The sequence below is a fragment of the Hyperolius riggenbachi genome, chromosome 2, assembly GCF_040937935.1.
Source record: "Hyperolius riggenbachi isolate aHypRig1 chromosome 2, aHypRig1.pri, whole genome shotgun sequence".
Lineage (NCBI taxonomy): Eukaryota > Metazoa > Chordata > Amphibia > Anura > Hyperoliidae > Hyperolius > Hyperolius riggenbachi.
In genome coordinates this window covers 69,216,299-69,239,959 of record NC_090647.1, presented here as the reverse complement: position 1 = coordinate 69,239,959, position 23,661 = coordinate 69,216,299, and the positions used below count along the sequence as shown (strand labels likewise).

General features: G+C 44.1%; 1 protein-coding gene across 1 annotated transcript in view; it reads right to left on the bottom strand.

The window, feature by feature from the left end:
- Positions 1 to 23,661, bottom strand: part of AASDHPPT (aminoadipate-semialdehyde dehydrogenase-phosphopantetheinyl transferase) — a 72,588-nt gene that overhangs the window by 15,287 nt on the left and 33,640 nt on the right. The window contains exons 3-4 of the mRNA XM_068264969.1: positions 5,670 to 5,791; positions 3,417 to 3,575 (exon numbers count right to left, since the gene is read on the bottom strand). Of these exons, the coding sequence (XP_068121070.1) occupies positions 3,417 to 3,575; positions 5,670 to 5,791 (281 nt within the window). The remainder of the gene's footprint in view (positions 1 to 3,416; positions 3,576 to 5,669; positions 5,792 to 23,661) is intronic.

Below are 23,661 nucleotides of genomic sequence, written 5' to 3'. Positions count from 1 at the left end.
TAGAGAGATTTCCCAAGATAAAAAACAGAGTCCCTTGATTACATTTAGGAGGTGTGAAACAATCGGAAGTAGAATTACACAGAGTGAATTTCGGAACATTGGTCAGGGCACTTGGTTAGATAATATGAGATATAAAGGTTCTAGGCCATGTGGCCATTGTGTGGCTTGTCCAAACATGGCAAGATGTGACAGGGTACGGTTAGGCCCTATTGATTGGAAAATTAAGACCCTGATTACATGTAGAACTGAATTTGTGGTCTACGCGATTTTATGTAGTTGTAATCGATACTATATAGGTATGACTACCCGTAATTTACGGAGACGAATTAGAGAACACGTCAAGTCGGTTAGTTCAAAAGAAGGGTGTCCACGACTAATTGAACATATGAATGAGTTCCATGGAGGGAGGACCTCGGAGATGAGAGGTTTAGGTTTATTACATATTCCCCTCAATAGTAGAGGGGGGATAGGGAAAATGTTTTGTTACAAAGAGAGGCATGGTTGATTAGCATAACTGAAGCTCTAGGTCCTCTTGGACTCAATGAGCGGAACGACTTGACGTGTTTTCTGTAATAGGTTCTAATTTGAATTCATAATCGATGATGTGGAGATACTCATTGAGGTACAGGTTCCCTCCCCTCCCTCCCCCAGTCCTCCTCCTTCCCTTCCCCTTTCCCCATAATATTAGAACCCCTCTTTTTCTTCTTCTTCCCTTCCTGTTTAGTTAATCTTGGTTTTGAAGATTAATGAAGTGAATAATGTTGGATATGATGTTTTGGCCTCTATTTAATCATGGCTTGATTTTTAGTCGTTTATCATGCTATCCACTTTTTATACCTGGTATCAAGTGTAACCTAAATATTAACCTTAAATTAATCCATATTTATTGAATAAAAGTGGAAATTGATGAATTATAATGGAATATGGAGAATTTTGAATAAGATGCGCTAGTTGATAAAAGAGTTGTTTTCTTACAGTAAATACCTTTTGAATGAGTAGATGATAAGTGTTAAAATAGTGGTAGTTTAAATAAGGACTTTTTTGTACCTCTCTTGCCACTTTGGTTTCCACGCTCTTTCTTCCTGGATCTGGCTGGTGGAAGCACTGAGGCTCTGATTGGCATTTTTTTCCTTTTTTCAAGATGCAGTTAGCATCTTGGCCACAAGATGGCAGTAGGCGCAAGTTTGTCTTTCCGCACGCTGGCACGGTACGGTTGCTTTGCAGCCGTGGAATGCACACATTTGGCGGAATGACGTGGGCAGAAAGGAGGAGGTGAGCGTGTGCGGCATGACGCCATAAAGGCGGAAGGCGCCGACATAATACACCAGCAACCCACGATGCGCCGACACCGGACGTAGGAGCCAACTTAACACCGGGACCCAGATAGAGCGACACCGCCCCTCTGATGAGGCCCACGGATAGCTAGGGCGAAACGGCTGTAAGGGCAGTCACCCTGGAGAATCCCTGAGCATCGGTGCTTCCATCCAGATCCACATCTGCCACCACAGGGGTCACGAAAGTATAGCCTGCACTTCAAAAGTCTACGCTCCCTGCATGTCATGTGCTTTGCAATCTGTTTTGCTTATGCTGACGCTGAAATATGGGCATGTTTTGAATTGTATGGTCTGAAGATCAGAATGTATCGTCACAAGGTGCTGGAAGCACAGCAGTGACTTTGAAGCCCATTAATGTGTGAATAAAGTGGTGACAGTTTTTATCCTGAAGTGCTTGCCAAGCTAGTCTCTTTTTTCTTGAATTATACTAAATTAGTATGGAACTGGCCCCTGTACACTATCTGCAATACCCCTCAACACCAGCAGCAAGAAGCAGGTGAAATGATCTTCAAGAAAGATGGATATGACGAATAGTAGCAAAGTGTACTAGCCAGCTTAAGCGCCATCTAGCAGTAGGATTCGTATGAAGTGAAGCCAGTCTCACGGTTACCCATTTGCAGTTTAGTTGGCTGCACTGGCACCCACACACAGGGCCAGTTTAAGAGAAGCGGGGGCCCCAAGGCAAAGGTAACCCCCCCACCCAAAAAAAAACCAAGCGTTCAGTCAAACTAAGTGCTTATCTGTAACATAGCATAAGCAAATAGCACTCCCACCTTGAAGTGCAATACTTTCAGGTAATTGTTTGATGTACAGTAATTAATGCAGTGTACTCAGTAAGGCCAGTGCTATGTAAATGAATAATAATTTCCAAATGATGCAGGTGAACATAATGAGATAGAGTCTTGCTGGCCAGACAAAAATAGTTTTGCACCATGTGTGCTTGCATAATTAAGGTATGTACTGACTGGTCATACATTATTCCCAAGTGTTGTGCGTATGTCTGTACCAGAATCCATGAATGAAGTGCAGGCTACGTGACATGGTGCATCATGTATGCAGAAGAGAGCCTCTGGCTTCTTACACTGTCTGCAGCCCAAAACTGGCATGAAAACAAAGCCCATGTCCAGCTATGCAGCGGCCTGCTGGGAGGGAGGGAGGGAGGAAGTGGCACTTACCAGGTGGACAGCCTCAGCCCAAGTGCAGTCTCTTTTCTTCCCCATGTTGGCATCGCATGGTTGTGAAGTGGTGGATCCACGGGCACAGAAGGCAGTGGCTTGGCATCACGTGACAGGAAGAGGACTGCTCTGCCATTGTGTTGATATGAGCTGCCCTCCGCTCGCTTGTACAGTGCTGGTCTCCCTCTACATAGCCATCCTTAGTTCCGGCTACGCTGCCCGTCCGTATAATCAGACCTCCAGATCATCGGCAGCCCGCAGGGATGAGAGAGGGGAACGATGTGCGGTGACGTGCCATAAACTTCAAATACAGAACGTGACCGGTATATGAAGTCTATGGCACGTCACTGCACATCGTTCCCCTCTCTCATCCCTGCGGGCTGCCGATGATCTGGAGGTCTGATTATACGGACAGGCAGCATAGCCGGAACTAAGGATGGCTATGTAGAGGGAGACCAGCACTGTACAAGCAAGTGGAGGGCAGCACATAACGCAATGGCAGAGCAGTCCTGTGTACATGTGGGCAGAGCTTGGATAGCACCCGGGCGGGGATTCAAAACAGCCGGGCGGCCCGCCCACCTAAATGGCCCTGGGGAGAACACTGCCTGTGATATAGAGGATCCATCCACTTCATTCAAATCATTATAAGAACCATTCCATAGGGCAAGTTCCACAGTAAACAGTACTAATTCAAACAACACAATGCAGAGTGGACATCAGCACTAATGAACACTAGCCAGATAAGACACCAAAGCCGCGTCTTGGGCATAAGTAAGACAGTAAGCAATGAGTCAACACAGGTGGCCCTTACTGCTTTACTGACTTCCTTCTGTGTCACGAAACACAGCCATTTTAGTTTGGCTAAATGTTTACTCTATATTGAAAGCTGCAACAAGCACAGTCTTACCTGGAAAGTCCACTGTTCAGGCTCCTCGTCTAGGTACATCTTGGTCTCTGAGTAGACCTTTCCAACTTCCATCTTTAGTGGTGACACCTCAAACTCAATGCGCTGCAGGTTAAATCCTAGGCCGACGCCTATGGCTTTTATAAAGCTTTCTTTTAGGGTCTGGAAAGAGAAGCGCAGACTCTTCAAGGATCGTTCCATACATTATTTACTCCAGCGTTCCCACAACATCAAAATCCACACACATCTGCTCAGTCATCCTTATGAATGTCGCACTTCTTCAAATCATTAATTCATTGTGTTTTGTCAGCAAAATGTTAAAAGAATAAACAGTGGCTGAGCATTACGTGGTCGGTATAAGTGCTACATCAACCTCCGATTTCCCCTCAGTAAGAAACATATGTTCCTTCATGAAACATGACGCTGCTTGGTGGGGATATTGCCAGCTGCCAATGCGGCAACATGTTTTCAGTGATACTGAAGCAATCTGCAGAGGAGATATCTGTTAGAAGTCACAGACGCCCTTCGTGGGAAGGGCCCACCAGTCCGTGAGACTAACTCTGCAACAAATGTAGAAATAACTAAAAGATCTAAATCAGAACTACAGAAGGCAGTCCAGACCAATGGAAAGTCAATGTAGAAACAGTAATTTAAGCAAATCTGAAGGGATAATAAACTTATGTGATAATGAATTGAATGTGTAGTACAGCTAAGAAATAGAAAATTAGAAGCAAAGAAATGAGTCTTAAGCCAAGTACCAACCTGCAGCCTGATCATCATCTGACTTTAGTCCGTTGGATGATAATCAGGCATGTGTACGTGTGCAAACAACTTGACGAGCGACTGATAACACACGGTTTGCCCGATCCAACTGTTGGATCTATGTTGGTCTGATATTATGCAGTTGGTGTACAAGTTGTTTAAAAGACTTCTACTTGTTTTGAATGTGTAGTCTGTCATTCCTCTTGCGTGCTCAGTATGTTAATTGAGTTGGTTGTTTAGCTGTCTAAGCGTGTGGACATATAGGTTGTGTGGCTCGTCAGGTTGATCGTGTGCATGTTAGACGTCTGTACAAGCCTTTATATTGTGTGCATGTTAGACGTCTGTACAAGCCTTTATATTGTTTTCAAGGACAGGAAGAGTTAAAACAATTGAGTTGTTATTTATGGAAAACCGTTTCGCAGAGCTATTCGCCCAACTTGGTGGAACTCAGTCCTGTTTTCTAAATAGCTTAAACAGCCAAGAAACAGTGAGAGAGAGCTTCAGATAAGGTTTTACAGCAGGAACGTTCAAAGGGTCATTAGCTCTGCTCAAAATACAGAGTTTGGCTTCTAAATTGCAAATATGACAGTGTGATGCAATGTTATAAATAACGCTATATAACAGAAAATAAAAATATGAGAATCTTTTCTTTGCTACTACAGGAGGTTACTAGGGCTATTTCTGTTAGTGAAGCAACCCCCTATGAGCTACTGTGTTTCCCCGGAAATAAGCCCTCCCCCGAAAATAAACCTTAGCTTATATTTCAAGCATGCTTGAATTAATGCCTGAAATATAAGCTCTCACCCAAAAATAAGCCCTAGCTCTTTAGCAGTAGAAAACCGTACGCTATGTTAGTGTATGGGGAAGTGTGCAGTCTGTAACCGCACCTCCCTTGTAGCTGCGTCCCCCTCCTTTCACCTGTAAACGGCTCCAGTATCCCAAAATGGTTGGTGCCCTTTGACCCGGTCACCACACATGCGCTGTATGCTGGGTCAGCTTCGTGACCGCGCTCCCCTCTCATCATAATCAATGCAAAATACTGGAGCGGTTTACAGGTGAACGGAGGGGGCGCAGCCCTAAGGAAGGTGTGGTTAGAGACTGCACACCTCCCCATACACTAGTGTTCTCCCCAGGCTCTTTTAGCCGGGTGCTCCACCCGGCTAGTTTTGGTGACCACCCGGCTGTCATCGGCTCACCTCCTCCTATGCTATAAGCAGAGATGCTCACAGAAGCACCGGGCCCTGCATTCTCTCCTCTTGCCCCACCCAGCTATTTTTTCATGCCACCCGGCTGGAAAACATTTCTGGGGAGAACACTGCACTAGCATAGCGTAAGATTTTAAACCCCTCAAATATAAACCCTCCCCGGAAAATAAGCCCCAGCACATTTTTTGAAGGTAAAATTAATATAAGACAGTGTGCTATTTTCTGGGAAACACGGTACCTATACGTGAGAGGTAGGACTTCACCATCTAGTCTAGAGGTCGTGATTTACCCAGTGCCTGTAGAACATGTCTAGCTGAGCCCAGCTGCCGTCCATGCCCTTGATGGAGTGCCACTCTCTATCGGTGAACTGGCGATGCATGAGACGAAAGAACTCTTCAGTGGAGCCGCTGCCTGCAGAAATTGCAAACATAAATTTAAATGCTCAGGCTAAACACAATATTTTTCACTTATAACAAGTAAATGTGACCTTGCGGTAATATGCTTGGGCTCGGTAATGGGAGAATCAAGCTGGAGATTTACCGCGGCGCTCTATCCCTGTAATTTATATAAATGACTCTGTAAAGTACAGTATGGGAAGCCTTGTTCTGAAAGCGGGGCTAATGGAAGCTGGATATCCAGCCAGGACCTGCACTCTAATAGCACATAAAGCATTGTTCTGGTGTACACAGCATCAAAAGTCCACACGTAAAAACGAAGGGAAAACAAACACGGATCAATAGAAAAATAAAACAACAGGATTTTGTTTTTAAAAGTGAAAAGTAGTAAACAACTAATACATGAAACAGTGTGCTAAAAACAACATATTTAGAAATAATATTGTGCAGTTACTTTCTTTTATTTGGTGAAAAACAAACAAATCAAATACTGTATTTTTCGGCAAATAAGAAGCATCTACTGTAGGTTTAGAGAGCAAAAACCAGGAAAAAATAAATACTAAACCTGGTGCATCTGTGGTCCAAGAGAGTCTTGTAGATGTTCTCCCCCAATTATTGTGTCCTCCTATGTCCCCCTCTGTCGGCAGTGTGTCCCCTTCTGTCCCAGTGTCTCTCTGGCTCCCCCCCTCCCGAGTGACTCCCGCTATCCCATGTATAACTAAGCCGAATCGGCACCTTGGCTCACCTAATCCACAGCTCCAGCAGCGATCACAGACTTCTCCTCTCCTTCACCGCCCCTCTAGTGCCAACTTCCGCTGATCACGTCATCAGCAGAAGCCGGCACTAGAAGCGGAGTTCGGGAGAGAAGAGGTCATGCTGCCGATACTGCTAGTTGTACACGGGGTAGGGAGAGCCATACAGTGGGGAATAATGCAGGAAGTCCTGGACAGCGCAGCAGGTCAACATTTTTTGGGGGAGAAAATGTGCATCTTATATGTACAGTTTACCTGCTCTAAAAGCTGCCATTGTATTTATATATTAAAATCTATCTAGTGATCACTTCTCAGCTAAGTACAGCTCAGTTTCCAAATGTTTGCCAAATGTATCTGACAAAGGAATGTAAACAAAACATAATGTTGTCACCTCTTCGGATGCAACCAGAAGCTTCCCCCTGAACCAATTAGCTTTTCACTGAACAAAGTGTTTCAATGGTGTTCTGCTACAATTTTTTGTGGCAGTAGATTTTATGCTGTAAACAATTTTTTAGAGTAAAGAGGAAATGCTGACTTTCATACCACTTTAACATTTACCAATATTTTACAAATTGAATTAGCACTGCAAAATAGTAGAACACTGGTAAATTTACCGATAGTCTACTAGCGGCTATTTCCGGTACCCAAATTTCCGGGCACCTCTTTTTTGCATGTACGCAAGCAAAATAGCCAAGATGGTGGGAAGCAATCGAAGAAAGTGAAGATGGCATCTACTGCTAAACGACTGCTCCGCGATTGGCGTCAGCAGTGTGGCAGCCCCAGGACTAGAGATGGCCCGAGCCGTTCGCCGGGCTCACGTCACGCACATGCGCAGAAAGTGCCCGGCAACCGGAGCGCGATCTAGGACGCGCTCCGCCGGGCAGCGCAGGCGTACTACTCCGGGTCATTGCGACCCGGGGGTAATAGAAGGCCCACAGATTTTGAGATGTTCGACGGCGAACGGTTCGGGACCCGTTCGCAACATCTCTACCCAGGACCACTACACGCCAATTGGCGTGAAGTCCTGGGGCGGGGCTTTGCAGGACATCGGGCACCCATCTCTGCGCCGTCTATTTACTATGTACAGTGCTGCGATGTACGGCAGCGTTGCACTGGGGACAGTCGTCCGGCATGACTGCACCCCACCCCCAGGAGGCACTATAGCGATCCGCTGTCATAGGCTGTAGCCTATGACAGCCGATCGCACTGATTGACTGGCAGGGGGAGGGAGGTATAAAAATAAAAAAAAATAGACATTTATTAATAAAAAAATAAATAAACATTGGGGGAGCGATCACAGCCCACCAACAGAAAGCTCTGTTGGTGGGCAGAAGGGGGGTGAAATCACTTGTGTGCTGAGTTGTACGACCCTGCAGCAAGGCCTTAAAGCTGCAGTGGCCCTATTAGTAAAAAATGGCCTGGTCACTAGGGAGGTTTAACACCGCGGTCCTCAAGAGGTTGAGGCTACTTGCACACTAAGACGTTGCGTTAGGTGCCACGTTAAGGTCGCATAACGTGCACCTAACGCAAGGCCTGGTGCTCTTCGATGTGGACGTCAGAGTGAGCCGCGTTGTGCAGCTCACTCTGGCGTCCGTGATGCCGTGATGCGTACTCTTGGACGCATGCGGCATCACGTGGTCCCGCCGGCCAATCGCCGCACAGAGCGGCCGCTCCAGGAAGTAAACACTGCACGTCACAACGTGCAGTGAATATTAATTAGCCATGTGCCTGGCCGCTCTCTGCTCCTCCCCAACATTACTGAGCATGTGCAGACAGTCTAACGCGGCTTAAGCCGCTGTAACGCTATAGTATGCTGCACTTTCGGCAGAACGTGCAGCTTTACATGTAACGCAACGTGGGCTGTGTGAACAGCCCACTTGTGTTACATTGCTGTGCATTGGGGGAGCGTTACAGGCTGCACAGGCTGCACTAACGCCTAAAAGAAAAAAAGTACATTTGCCTGCTTTCTGCCTTTATATCAAATGCAATCTTATAAACCCAATGCGTGATTCTATATTCTGTTTACTGATCATATTTTTATTGATTAGTCCTAGGTGAGTTTTTCTAGTCCTAATGCATGAATTTTTTAAGCAATCAATGTAGAAATAGGGTATTATTTGGCATTATGCTGCTTTACACTTGGGCCTCTTGCTTTATAACAGATTCCCTTTACTACTGCTGAGTCCCTCGCCCATCAAAGCTGAATGCCAGGAAAAGAAATACAAAATATGTGAAATGTCTTATTTGTATCAGTAGATGTAGTTCTGTCCTGCCAGCCCTGAGAAGTACCGTACATGAATTCTATTATTATTTTTATTATTATTATTATGCATAATTATTTTTGTGAGTGGTCCCTCAGAGGAGCTCACAATCTAATCCCTACCCTAGTCAATAGATTAGTGTCCCTTTTGTAGACTGTTCAATTTTGGGGGAAGCCAGTTAACTTTTCTCTATGTCTTTTAGGATGGAGGAAACCCTTGTGCCAGAAGGAAACTCACACAAACTAGAAGATAGTGATGGTCAAGTAGATGCAAATAACTTCGAGTTGAAGCACATGCATGCAAATTTTATGCAAATGTATGCAGCTTGAAAATGAACCAATCAAGTTTTACCTCAGCAGGATTTGATCGGTTCATTTTGCATAAGTGTGCATCAACCTGAAGTTATTTGCATCTACTTGATCATCACTACTAGAGGAGAACTTGCAAGCTCTATACAGAAAGTGTCGTGGCCCAGATTTGAACCTGGTACCTTAGTGCTGCAATCCATTAGGTAACCATGCCACCCCCACACAGCACAACCAGGAAACCCAGTACACAGCAGGAAAAAGGTGATCAAAAGTGCAAGCGTGTATGGGCCTATGCATATACAATGCTCAAAAAATAAAGGGAGCACAAAAATAAGACATCCTAGATCTGAATGAAATATTCTTATAAATTATTTGTTCTTTACATAGTTGAATGTGCGGACAACAAAATCACACAACAATTATCAATAGAGCATCAATGCTTGCAGGAACTGCTGACACACTCCAATCATACGAGGTCTAGCATGGCCTTCCATTAGGAGGAACCCAGGGACAAACGCACCAGCCTATGGTCTCACAAGGGGTCTGAGGATCTCATCTTGGTACCTAATGGCAGTCAGGCTACCTCCGGTGAGCACTTGGAGGGCTGTGCGGCTCCCCAAAGAAATGCCACCCCACACCATTACTGACCCACTACCAAACCAGTCATGCTGGAGGATGTTGCAGGGAACAGAATTTTTTTCCACAGTGTCTCCAGATTCTGTCACGTCTGTCACATGTGCTCAGTATGAACCTGCTTTCATCTATGAAGAGCACGGGGCGCCAGTGGCAAATTTGCCAATCTTGGTGTTCTCTGGCAAATGCCAAACATCCTGCACGGTGCTGGCCTGTAAACACAACCTCCACCTGTGGACGTCGGGCCCTCATACCACTCATGGAGTCAGTTTCTGACCGTTGGAGCAGACACATGCACATTTGCGGCCCTCGGGGGCTCATATTGAAGGGCTCTGGCAGTGCTCCACCTGCGGAGGTAGTGGTCCTGCTGCTGGGTTGCTGCCCTCCTATGGCCTCCGCCCCGTCTCCTGATGTACTGGCCTGTTGTCACGATTGTGGAACTTTCTCCGTGATCAGCGCACAACGCGTGCGCTGACACGGCGGAAATCCTCCACAAGCGTATCAGGCACCCAGCAAAAGGTGCTACGCACCTGTAGAGGGAAATTCCTGTCGGCAGATGGCGCTGGGGAGTGCAGAGGAACCAATCCTCTGTACCTCCACAAGTGCCAGACAGGAATTGTACGAAGCGCAGAACGCAATCGCAAGAGAGGCGATTGCGAATGAGATTGAGCAAAGGGATAGGTTGTATGTGTGCGCCAATCCAGTCGCCACCCTGCGACCGCGCACACACAACAGCAGATACGAAATAGGAACGCGATCGCGAGAGGTGCGATCGCCAGACGTGACACAAGGCAGATCAGAATAGAATACGAGGGTAGCAAAGGCACAGCAAATACAATAAGGAGATACGGAAAATAACAACGCTAGCTAACCGCGAACACCGCACTCATTCGCAACAGTGCATGCGGTTATGCGCGATCTCCACGTGATAAGCACAATAGAGACAAGCACGCCTAACTAACCATTGACAGACAAACATGAAACAGAGGACGCGAGCGCTTGCTTAACGGTTACCTCACCGAGCCTGCAGCAAGCGTAGCGGACAAGACAGACACACGAAAAACAGGAACTAGGCAGAAAGGATCCACCGCTCTTCCGCCAGAGCAAGTGTGATCCAAGCAGGAACACAGATCAGAAAGATCCACAGCCGCTAACGCTAGCGGCTAGTGCGATCTAAACAAGACAGAGCGATTCGCTATCAACCGCCGCTGGTGACAGCGCAATCGCGACAGACAAGACAGAACAGAAGGATCCCCAGCGCTCGCAAAAAGTAGCTAGCGCGATCCCAGGAGACAGAACAGAAGGATCCCCAGCGCTAGCAAAAAGTAGCTGGCGCGATCCCAGAAGACAGAACAGAAGAGATAGCTGGTAGCAACCGCTGCACCAGCTATACTCCAAGAACAGAGATCAGAACCATTTCCTGTCAACCACCATAGGGACAGGACAATGGCAAACAGGCAAGACAAGACAGAACAGGCAATACAGATAATACAACCTGACTGGGCTAGAAGGGGAGCCTAAAGCAACCCCCAGGAATTAACTATACTAGATAGCAATGGCTGACACTCCAGCAGTGTCCATCAGGAACTGAGCATGGAAGGGAAATGTCCAGCAAAGCATTCTGGGAAACATAAAGCTCTTATAGTGCCAGTCATCAAAGAAGGCAGGTATGGGATTTGCATAACGAATGTATGCAAATTCCCCAGCAAGAGAACAGACCAGAAACTTGCAATGGAAAGACAGGTCTCTGTTCCAGAGACCTGCAGCCCACAGACTAGAGGAATGGACAAACAGCTGTCTGCCTGTGCAGCCAGCTGAGCGGATCATCACACCTGTCTCCTGGTACTGGACTTTCTATTTAAAATGTATTATAACCATTTTATTTTATTTACACATTTCTTCACAACTTCAACTCAACTTCATTACTATGGTACTTCTATTTATTATCCATTTTTTTCATGTCCTTCAATTAACACACTAATGACGCATTTCACGGGGCACTACTCGCTTCTTCAGGTCATATACAAGTGGCAGACACTCCTAGCTGGGGCTTACTCTGTCCTAAGACAATTCTATTTGACCTGACCTGAGGAAGAGGGCAGTAACCCATGAAATGTGTTGTCATTAGTGTGTTTATTAGACTTGTTTACCCTGCATAAGTTGTGCATAGCATCAAGGCAAGCATTTTCTACTTACCTTTTAAAGAGTTTTTAAATATTTTTTATCATATGCACATAATCATGTGCATATGGTAAACATCTATGTTCCCCACTATATTGTTTTGTACTACGTATTGTGCTATAGAAGAGGTTGACGAGATACAAATAATATTAATAACCACGAATAGGGCGAAAGACATGAGCAAGAGAAAGCAAAAATAAGCATCACCGCTTCCAATTTAAAGAGGAACTCCAGTGAAAATAATGTAATTTAAAAAAGTGCTTAATTTCTACAATAATTATGTATAAATTATTTAGTCAGTGTTTTCCCATTGTAAAATCTTTTAAATCCCTGATTTACATTCTGACATTTATTACATGGTGACATTTTTACTGCTGGCAAGTGAAGTAGCTGCTGCTTGCTGTTTTGGCAGTTGGAAACAGCTGTAAACAGCTATTTCCCACAATGCAGCAAGGTTCAAAGACAGGAAACTGCCAGGAGTACCACGGTCCTCAGAGCTTCTTGTAGGAGGGGTTTCACCACAATATCAGTCATACAGTGCCCCCTGATGGTCTGTTTGTGAAAATAATAGATTTCTCATGTAAAAGGGGATATCAGCTACTGATTGGGATAGAGTTAAATTCTTGGTTGGAGTTTCTCTTTAAAGAGAACCTGTACTGAGTAAAAATATTTAAAATAAACACATGAGGTAACTTCAAATGAGCATTACAGAGTTATCTTGCCATCAGTTCCTCTCAGAAGCTCACCATTTTCTTCTGACAATAATCCCTTTCAGTTCTGACAACATTTTGTCAGATCTGAAATATATCAGTTGCTGTCAGTAAAATATCAGTTGCTATCAGTTACAGCTGAGAGGAAAACTGATGTACCAGGTAATGTCCATGTTTCCCTATGGCTCAAGTGGGCGATGGTACAGTTTAACTGTGTGCTGACCAGAAAGCTGTTATGGGTAATGGCCATTTTCAAAATGGAGGACGGAAAATTCCCTTGGTCACAGTGAACAAACAGGACGCGGGACAGGAGAAAGACACTGAGGAGTAGACTACATGGAAGGTAAGTATGACTTGTGTATGCTTATTTTGACTTTTAATTTTCAGTTCAGGTTTTCTTTAAGCTGGCATCATATGTGGATAATATTTAGCACAATGTATGGCTGTTAAAGTCCTCCAGATTACAAGAATTACTGTATACAATTATTAGGGTGGTAATAAAAAATAGGCTTGCAATGCATGGGAGCATAGTAATAAGACATAAGGCTAGTAGCTCACAATATAAATGAAGCCAAAGGCTCAGAATAATGGGCTGGTTATAAATCAGAACGATTGCGATCTTCAAGGAGAGTTAGAGACACATAAAAAATGAATTTATACTATGATATAAATGTGAGTATCATGCTTGGAAAGCAGATAACTCACCATGTTAATTAAACCAAAAGATCGTAATTAGGCTAGCCATGAATAAAGATGCTTATGGCTCTACAAGGAATGTGAAAAAACAAAATACCTGCAAGTGAGGGGGGAATGGGATATTGGGGTGCCTGTGCAGAAGCAATATGAAAACCATACAAGAAGTTTTATTTTATGTTTAAATCTACTATTTAAGTTTTATCTGTTTTATTGTTTTTGCTTAATGAATCATTCATTGAAGTATGCCAGAGCTAAAATCTATGAACTATTGACCCTTCTCTTTCCTGCTCTCAGAAGCCATTTTCTGCTAGGAAAGTGTTTTATAGTTGGAATTTCTTATCAGTGAGGGTCACACTGTGGTCACTTCCTGTCTGAGTCAGGACTGAGTCAGCAACTTACATACATGATATTTAACTATTTCAGGCAGAGAAATAAAAAAAACAATAGCATATGTGGTCAGTAGAAGAGCCAGACACCTCTGTCTAGCTAACTCGCGCACAAACTCAATTTCGTGCACGCGTCATGACGATGGCAAGTTGCAGCTCGACGCGGATCAGCGACGTCGTTCTTAATACATCCGACGGGAAAGCGCTTATGATGTACAATTAAAAGGTCCCAGTTGCATTACAACATAATGCTCTGGACAGTGAACACTGTCTAACGTGAACCATAACGTGAAAGTCAATAGACTTTCATGTTACTTTTCTTACCGCATCCTAGGTACGTTCCGTCAAAACGGACGGAAGAGCTCGTAGAGTGAAAGTTCCTCTTTAATGAATGGTCAGGCACACCTATAAGCAGTTTACATTTTGCATTCCACATTATCTATAACAGCCGTACAAAGACCAAGAAGAAAGCGAGAGTGCCGAGCCTTATTCTTTAGCGCTTAAAAGGTTGTTGGAATTTACGTTTTTTGAAGGGCCTTTCTGCAGATTTAGCCTATTAGTGAAATCAATAGCTCATTTTCCAGCCAATCAATAACTTCACCATGACCGTGGCCAAAGGAGGATTACTACAAAATCCCCAGCAAACTACTGCCAGCTAATGAACTACTTCGAAGATCCACTGCTGTGCCTTCATTTTGTTATAAGCATCGAAAAAAGTAAACAACAACAATAATAATAATAAAAAAGCAATGCCTGTTAGGGATGCTTATTCAGATACCACGGAATTGAAATTTCCGCATTTCCGTTTGGAACTCGAATATCAAATTTCCGCAGGCATTTACAGCAACTTGGTAATTTTAATCCAATCACAGAAGCATTGGACCAATCAGAGAAAACAGATTTTTTTCTGCAGAGTCGGATTACAGCTGTAATTTTAGACCAATCACAAGACTCGGATACTACCGAATATTCCTGAGTTCTGTGATTAGCCTAAAATTTCTCTTGTATTCCAATGACTGCAGTAAAATTCTACATTCTCTGATTGGTCCAATACTTCCGAGTCAACTCGATTCGACTATTTAGCCAATCAGAGAATGCAAAAATAACAAAAAAAAGGCTTCTCGGAAATTGGAAAAACTGAATTCAGCATTGGCAGGAAAAAAGGAATTTCCTTGGAATCCGCATTTCCGACCATCTACTGCCTGTCCAAATTCATTGGATAGAAGGTGGTAAATAGGAAGCTGGTCTAATCGAGAGAAGATGTGTGCACAACTCAAGCTCTGGTAGTGGAGCCTCCAGGCCAAGTTCTAAATACACCATTGTGCTTGAATGTTACCTTTTAGTCTCAAACGTTGAAGTTAAAATTTAGGTTTGTAAAAAAGAACCCGAAGCCTAAAATAATGTAATAAAGTAAATATCAAAAGAAAGCGGGGCCTCTGGATACTCCAGAAACTTCCCACGCTGTCCTGCACTGCTAGCCGAGACCCCCCCAGCTGATCAGGGCATTGTGGCCGTGGTTCAGCCACGCAAGCATTGCCCAGCCTGTGCGGTTGCGGAGCATATGCGCAGGACGGAGCTGCCCATCTTCAGAAGCACTTAGTGACGCGAAAGCTTTGGAGGGCTCCCGGAGGAGGCAAATTCAAACAGGAGACAGAGCTGGAACCAGGACAATTGGAGATGACAGGGAAGGTTCTATAGGATCCAGAGCCTTCCCTCTATACAAGTATCAGGGCTGTGGAGTCGGTACAAAAATCTTCCGACTCCAACTCCGACTCCTCAGTTTATAAAAACCATGACTCTGACTCCAACTTCGACTCTGGGTACCCAAAACGGCTCCGACTCCGACTGCTCGACTCCGACTCCTTAGTCTAATACTTCACAGTGCTGTGGATTTTGTACAAAAATCATCCGACTCCGACTCCCGAGTTTATGAAATAAACGACTCCGACTCAAACTCCGACTCCGGGTGCCCAAATTTGCTCCGACTCCTCGACAACCCTGACGAGTATGTGACTTTTTTCTTTAGGGTCACTACAGATTTGCTTCAAAGGTGATACTTAAATGACAACTGAAGTGAGAAGTATATAGAGGCTGCCATATTTATTTCCTTTTTAACAATACCAGTTTCAGGGCAGCCCTGCTGATCTATTTGGCTGCAGTAGTGTCTGAATCACACCAGAAACAAGCATGCACTTAATCTTGTCAGATCTGACAATAATGTCAGAAACACCTGATCTGCTGTATGCTTGTTCAGGGTCTATGGATAAAATTATTAGTGGCACATGAACAGCAGGACAGTCAGGCAACTGGTATTGCTTAAAAGGAAATAAATATGGCAACCTCCACATCCCTTTTGCTTCAGTTGTCCTTTAAATGAATGTTTGTTGGTTTGATGTCAGCATATTCAAAAAGTTATGGAAGCAATGGCTGTGGCTAGACAACATAATAAAAAAACCTTGTGTACAGCAGACATTGGACAACAATAGCAGGATCTAATAAAACGAATTACAAATCACAGTGGGACACAGCATTTCATCCAGGGCAACACTGCCAACTATACTGACCCATGTCTGTGACTGGAGACATCTGATGAGGATTCACTGGCATTAGTCCAGACAAAGCAGGCTACTAGGTAAAATCAAGCATATGGCGTGCCACTTCTTATGCTGGACAGCAGCTCTTATGTGGAATTCAGTCTAATGGACTACATCTATAGCAGCACTCAGTATTCAGCGCTTATACAGTTCTATAGATTATTTTCACCCAAGTGTTCACATTAGCTTCAGTGTCAGCACACCAAACGAATAGAATGAGGCTTACCAGCCCCTATCAGCCCAAATCATAAGGCTGCATATGGTTTTTAGATGTAGGATTCCCGGGTGCCTCTGGAGTACTCCCGTGATTCTCAGGTGAATAGCTCCTCCAATCACTTGTAACTCTCAGCACACACAGATCCAGTATGGTAGAGCCAATAGGATAATATGTAAGACAAGATGAAGAACGATCTAAGTGCAGACTGCCTTTTATTTATAAAAACATATCATTACAAAAAATTAAGAATTAAAACATCCCCGATGAAGCCAGAGAGCGAAACTAGATGGGGAGGAACCACCATTACCTCTTCCCTGCTGGGATACTTTTAATATGCGCATTCTATTTGTGGGGTCCCCTGTGGCAAAGGATCCTCATGTGAGTTTATTTTTTAAGTTTTTGTACAAATATATGGTTTTATAAATAAAAGGCAGTCTGTACTTAGATCGTTCTTCATCTTGCCTCACATATTATCCTATTGGCTCTATCATACTGGATCTGTGTGTGATTTACAAGAATTACAAGTGATTGGAACAAAGATAAGGACACAAAGAGCTAAATATAGTGAAGTTTGTACTGGTAATAAATACAAATATACTCACAAAGCAGGGTTACCTCAAAGGCAACCACTATAATAGCAGGTGGGGAGATCAGACCTGACCACTGACCACACTCAGGATTAAGAAGTCGCTCTCTGTAGATCAGAAAAAAAGGGGATGTCACCCCTCAACCAAGGGTGGACTTCAAACAATGTAACAGGAGTACAGAGGCGCCAGAAGAATAAAAATGTCTAAAAAGTTTAAAATTTGTGGTGGGCTTACCTCCTCCAAACAGACACAAGATATGCCAACAAAGTTTAGCAGAAAAAAATGTATTTACATACTCCAGGGGAAAATGCAATGCGTTTCACCGTTATGATCCCGCTTCATTAGGCAATAGGTAGGAGTAGGTACAGTGCAGGTCTGTACAGACCTGCACTGTACCTACTCCTACCTATTGCCTGATGAAGCAGGGTCATACCTGCGAAATGCGTTGCATTTTCCCCTAGCATATATAAATACATTTGTTCTGCTAAACTTTGTTGGCATATCTTGTGTCTGTTTGGAGGAGGTAAGTCCACCATGGCCTCCACAAATTTTTTAGACATTTTTATTCTTCTGGCGCCTCTGTATTCCTGTTACAAGTGATTGGAGGAGCTAATCATTCAAGATCCACGGGAGTATTCCAGAGGCACCCGGGAATCGTACATCTAAAATCCATATGCAGCCTTATGATTTGGGCTTATACCGGCTGGTAAGCTTCATTGAATTTGTTTGGTGTACTGGCGCTGAAGCCAACATGGACACTTGGATGAAAAGAATCTATAGAACTGTATAAGCGCTGAATACTTACTGCTATAATTGTTTTGGACTGGATAGTGTTTAGCAGGCGCTGTTTTTTGTATATATTAATGGATTACATAGAATGCCTGTCCGATATCAATGCACTGCACAAAGGAATATGGAGCCAGCAGAAACTGACGGCAATCACTAATCACATGCTTGCTATTTTTTTTTTTTATTATTTGTTCCCAAGAGAAGCCTTATTAAAAATGTTTTACTGCAGCTGTCCAATCCTGCCTTGAAACAGAACCTGCGTGGGATAAATAAGGAGAGTATCTACCACTACGACACAAAACAGGCCTCCGTACTACAGCAGCATCAGGCACAACTCGCACAGAAAGCAGCTTTCCACTACAAAGGCTGTCACAGGAATCAGCCTTATGTCAGACAAGATGCAGAGGGCACTGCGAAGGATGAAAGCAGCGAGCAGCAAGCCTCTGCAGTCAGGAAATGCTGACAGCAATACGTTCTGTGGTTGTGGATAAAAGATAGAGGGGGATAAAACTATTCACTTCCCATTGTAGAGGAACACAGTAAGGCTACCGGCTGTCATCACACACCTTACAGGGATCTGCACACCGCTGCAGAGATGGCCAGGTGTGTTATGCATATTGGCAGCTAGTCAGATTAGTACAGAAAAATAAACCGGTTCCCTTTTACAGCGCATTATCAGTTCAGAGCATGAACTGCATAAGTAAGATTTTCTTTTTTTATATATTTAAAGGACTGCGCCTGCGCAGTAGAGCGGACCTGATGGAGATCGGCTATTTTCGCCTATCTCCGTCAGAAGAGCCGCAACAGCGCCTCCGCTGGAGCCTGGAAAGGTAAATATTGCACAGGCTGTCGGATTTGTCGCCTGTGCGTTCCGGGGGCTGCAGCGAGACCGCCGTGGGACACAGGAGGATGGGGGAAGCCTCAATAAGGTCCAGAGGCTTCCCCCTACTGAGGTGAGTACCCCCGGGGGAACTTTTTTTCAGTACAGGTTTTCTTTAAGATTATTTTCTAAGTATGATTGTTATACTTGATCCATATGTGATGGAAATAACGATATGGGTGTCCTTGCTTATCTTTGCTCAATAAAAGAGATATTGAAAACTAATAGAGGACAGTCATGAATCAACGCAAGCTCATGATGAAACATCTATCAACCTTGTCTCTATCATTTTAAGCGAACCCCAGGCAATAGTATACTATTCCTCTTGTCTAGGCAGCAACAACTCTTACAGTATACAATACAATAACATTTGTAAAGTGCTTTTTTCTCATAGGACTCAAAGCGCATGGATATGTCTCAGATCAATAAAGGGTTGCAGGCTGGACTGTGTTACAGAATAGTCAGGTGTTCATAAATGCCAGAATAAACAGGTGGCTTTTCGGTTTGGACATAAATGCTTCCAGGTATGGAGCTCTCCTGACTGGGTGTGGCAGGGAGTTCCAAAGTGTAGGGGCGGCATGATAGAAGGCTTGGGGCCATATTCTATTCAAGGTGATAAGTAGCTTCAGAATCAGAATATTTTATTTCGAAAATCACGACTGGGCCGTGCCCGGAATTGGGTTTGGCAAGTACAGGGCAAGTGTGAAAAAGAGCAGGACATACAATACAACTGCATGCACGCATCAACAATATCAAGATACAGTTAAAGCAATTGGCCACATATGAATACATCTACATAGCAATATGCTTCCGTGCGGTCAGGTTTCGAGTTCTAAGAGTTCAGGTAGTTTACGGCTGAGGGGAAGAAACTGTTTCTGTGCCTCGTGGTCCTGGTGTAGATGGATCGGAATCTCCGGCCTAAAGGGAGCCTGCTGAAGAAGCGAAAGTCTGGGTGGGACGGGTCATTGGTTATTTTTTGAGCTCTGGAGCGCAGTCTTGCGATGCGAGCTACTTATCACCTTGCCATCGCACGAGGATTACTAGCAAATCCTATTGCTGGTTTCCTTCGTGTGATGGCTGATAGTTAGGGAGCATTATTCAGGCTAAAGCATAAGCGATGCTCCCTTTACCCAGGCCGTTACAGTTGCAACAAATCCTTCAGGTATCCAGGGCCCGGATTGTGCAAGGATTTGAATGCTGAAGTAGTTTGCATGGAGGAAGCAAACTGCTCTACACTCCCATAGCGTTTTCTATTGTGCTTGAATCTAATAAACAGCAAATTGAATTTCGGTAATACTGGGGCTGCTGGTAACATCAAATCATCCACCACTGCTAGCTCAGTGAAAGGTTCCGGAGTGCTTTAACTATTTATAACTGCCTTTATACCTGCAGTAACAAAGCACTCTTATGCAAGAGCAGATGTGCTCCAGGCTTTGAACAATTACATTTATACACGTTTTCCCACAATAATGTATCCCGGAGTGCATTTAAAAATACTGAGCATGCAGGAAGGCTACAATGGAGTTCTGTGGCAATCCGTATTTGCAATGTCAATTGCCAACCTGTGTCTTTATACAACCGTGCTCAAATGAGCGTAGTGTGACGAAGCCCTTAGGCCTGGGACTCACTGTCTGCATTTGCAATAGATTGCAAATCGACAGCCCTGGACTCTCTTGTATAATCTTGCATGACAGAGGTGCTTGGATTTATACAGACCAGATCTAGTTGCTCCTTTAACTGCCTGATGAAGCAGGATTGCACCTGCGCAACACATTGCATTGTGGAGTAATCAAATAAAGTCTTTGATTGAACTAAAACAGACATATTTGTGTCGTCTGTTGGGAAGGCAAGTCCACCACTACCTCCCATTTTATACAATGATTAGCAAAAGTTGCTTTTATTCTTTTAGCGCCTCTGTACAAGTTTGCTCTTGTATATCTGGACTTTGTGCCTCTCCATCCATGAGCATGGCCGTGCTGCCCCCATCTATGCAGCTCCAGCTTAGTACGCAGGCACTGCTGTACTCGTGCAGGCACAGTATGGCCATGCTTGTGCATGAAGAGGAGAATGGCCATGTAACATATGTTCCGGGGGGCTGCAAAAGTGGGGAGGCAGGAGGACAGGACATGGGATCCTGTGCAGGATTTAGAGTCTTTCCTCTTCTTAGGTAAGTATCTTTTTTTTTTCACCTCAGGTACAGTTTAACCTCTTGAGGACCGCAGTGCTAACCCCCCCTAGTGACCAGGCCATTTTTAGTAAAATTGGCCACTGCAGCTTTAAGGCCAAGCTGCAGGGCTGCAAAACACAGCACACAAGTGCTTTTCTCCCCACCAACAGAGCTTTCTGTTGGTGGGGTCTGATCGCTCCCCCAGTGTTTATTTTTGTTTACAAACATATTTTTATTGTTTTTTTTTATATATAAAAAATGCTATTTCTTTAAACATTTTCCCAAACAGCCGGCCAATCATGGCGATCGGCTGTCATAGGCTTCTGCCTACGAGAGCCGATCGCTCTCCAGTGTCCCAGGAGAACAGCTGTGTCACAAGGCTAACAGTCTGCCGCTCGGAGACTGAAGGCTGAGCTCGGTCCGTCCACCAAGCAGGAGATGCACACGCAGTGTGCGCGCGATCTCCTGCATTAGCTGGCCCCAGGACTTTACGCCGATCGGTGTGACGCGGTCGGCAGGAGGTTAAAGACAAGGTCAGCACTAGAGTCCAGAAAAAGGACCGCAATTGGAAGTAAAGACTTCCAACTTTTTAGTACATGCAAATTACATCTGCTAATATCATTTGCATAGGTATAGCCAGGGCTGTGGAGACAGCGCAGGAGCAATTTTTGGGTACACTCTAAGTCACGGTGGTTTCATAAACTGAGGAGTCAGATGATTTTTGTACTAACTTCACAGCCCTGGTAAGTACTAGATGAAGCAGTCAGTATCGAGGAGTTGGAGAAATGTTGAGTACCTGGAGTCAGAGTCGGTGGTTTCATATGCTAAGGAGTCGGATGATTTTTACACCAACTCCACAGCCCTTGGTATATAGCTATAAGTAGAAGTACACTAAGGGGTTGATTCACTAAACAGTGCTATTTCATAACGCACGTAAGGCGTAACGCTGTGTGTGCTGTTGGCATAACGCCACAAGCGCTAGCAGCGAGTGCGGTAGAGCGCATTCTTTAGATAGGGGTTGGTAGAGAAATAATCAAGAGCGGTGATGTTTTCAATGCACGTAATACTTTGCGCCATTAAAGAATTACACGCATACAAAATGATGTGTTATTAATTTAAATAGTGTGTAGTTTAATAGTGTATGCTATAAAAACATAGCAAAGTTAGCATTCATTACCTAACAGGCACTCATCCAGCCAAACCTCAAACAGTTCCATCACTGAAGGAAAATTTAAACAAAAATATTTAAAATAGACCTCTTTACTTACGGTAAAGTCTTTTCCGGTAGTCATGAGGACAGCACCCCTGGATGAGACCCATCTCCTTCCGCACTGTGGACAGGAAACTGTTAAAACAAACATTTGCATAAGCAATAGGCAGCAGTACATAAGATACATTCAGGCCATAGTACCTCAGTTAATACAAAAGATGACACGGACATAAATCCTGCTTACACAAATACTTATCTTCTTTTCCACCCAATTAAGGGCGGGTTGCAGGGGTGCTGTCCTCATGACTACCGGAAAAGACTTTACCGTAAGTAAAGAGGTCTTTCCCAGAACGTCATTTCGGACAGCACCCCTGGATGAGACGATATACAAGAGATAAAGGTTTAGGGTGGGACCACTGCTTGCAACACCTTTCGCCCAAAGGATAGATCTGTGCTTGCAGAAACGTTCAGACGATAGTGCTTCACAAATGTATTGTGACTTGCCCAGGTTGCAGCTCTACAAATCTGATCTATGGAGGCCCCTGCCCTCTCTGCCCAAGATGTTGAAATACCTCTGGTAGAGTGAGCCTTAATAGTTGTCTTCAGTTGTTTTCCCTGAAGTTGGTATGCTGAAACAATTGTTTGCCTAATCCATCGTGCCAACGTAGTTTTGGAAGCTCTATTACCTCTGGATTTTCCTGCGAACAGAACGAAAATTGCCTCTGTTTTCCTCCAGGAAACAGTACGCTCTAGGTAGTGAATAAGACACCTTCTGACATCCAGATTATGGAGCTTTTTTTCCTTGTCATTCGATGGATTCTCACAAAAGGATGGTAGGAAAATTTCCTGATTCCTATGAAACGAAGACACTACCTTTGGAAGGAACAACATATCTGGTCGCAGTGTTATCCTATCCTCAGAAATCATGCAGTAAGGTTCCTTTATGGATAGTGCTTGTAATTCCCCTATTCTCCTAGCACTAGTAATTGCTAGAAGAAAAATAGTTTTAAGCGTTAGATATTTGTCTGAAATCTGCTCTAAAGGCTCAAACGGAGACTCACATAAGGCTTGAAGGACAGTATTCAAGTCCCAGGCTGGAACTCTAGATCTAGTTGTAGGTTTCAACCTTTTTAATGCTTGAAAAAAACGGATCACCAGATCTTCTTGTGCCAATCTTCTTTCCAAAAAGACACTTAGGGCTGAGACCTGTACCTTAAGTGTACTGACACTGAGACCTTTTTTGTACCCACACTGAAGGAATTCCAGAATAGACTTGAGTGAAGATGTATTGGATGATCTTTCCAAACACCAGTTATTAAACACTCTCCATGCCTTTTGGTAAATCACACGGGTAACCTTCTTTCTACTTTGTATTAAAGTCTGTGATAATTCGTCTGAGAAACCCTTCGATTTTAACATCTCCCATTCAGGTTCCATGCTGATAGGTGAAGGCGACCCAGATCTGGATGGACAATTGGTCCTTGTGTCAATAGATTCGGTAAAAGTGGAAATGTG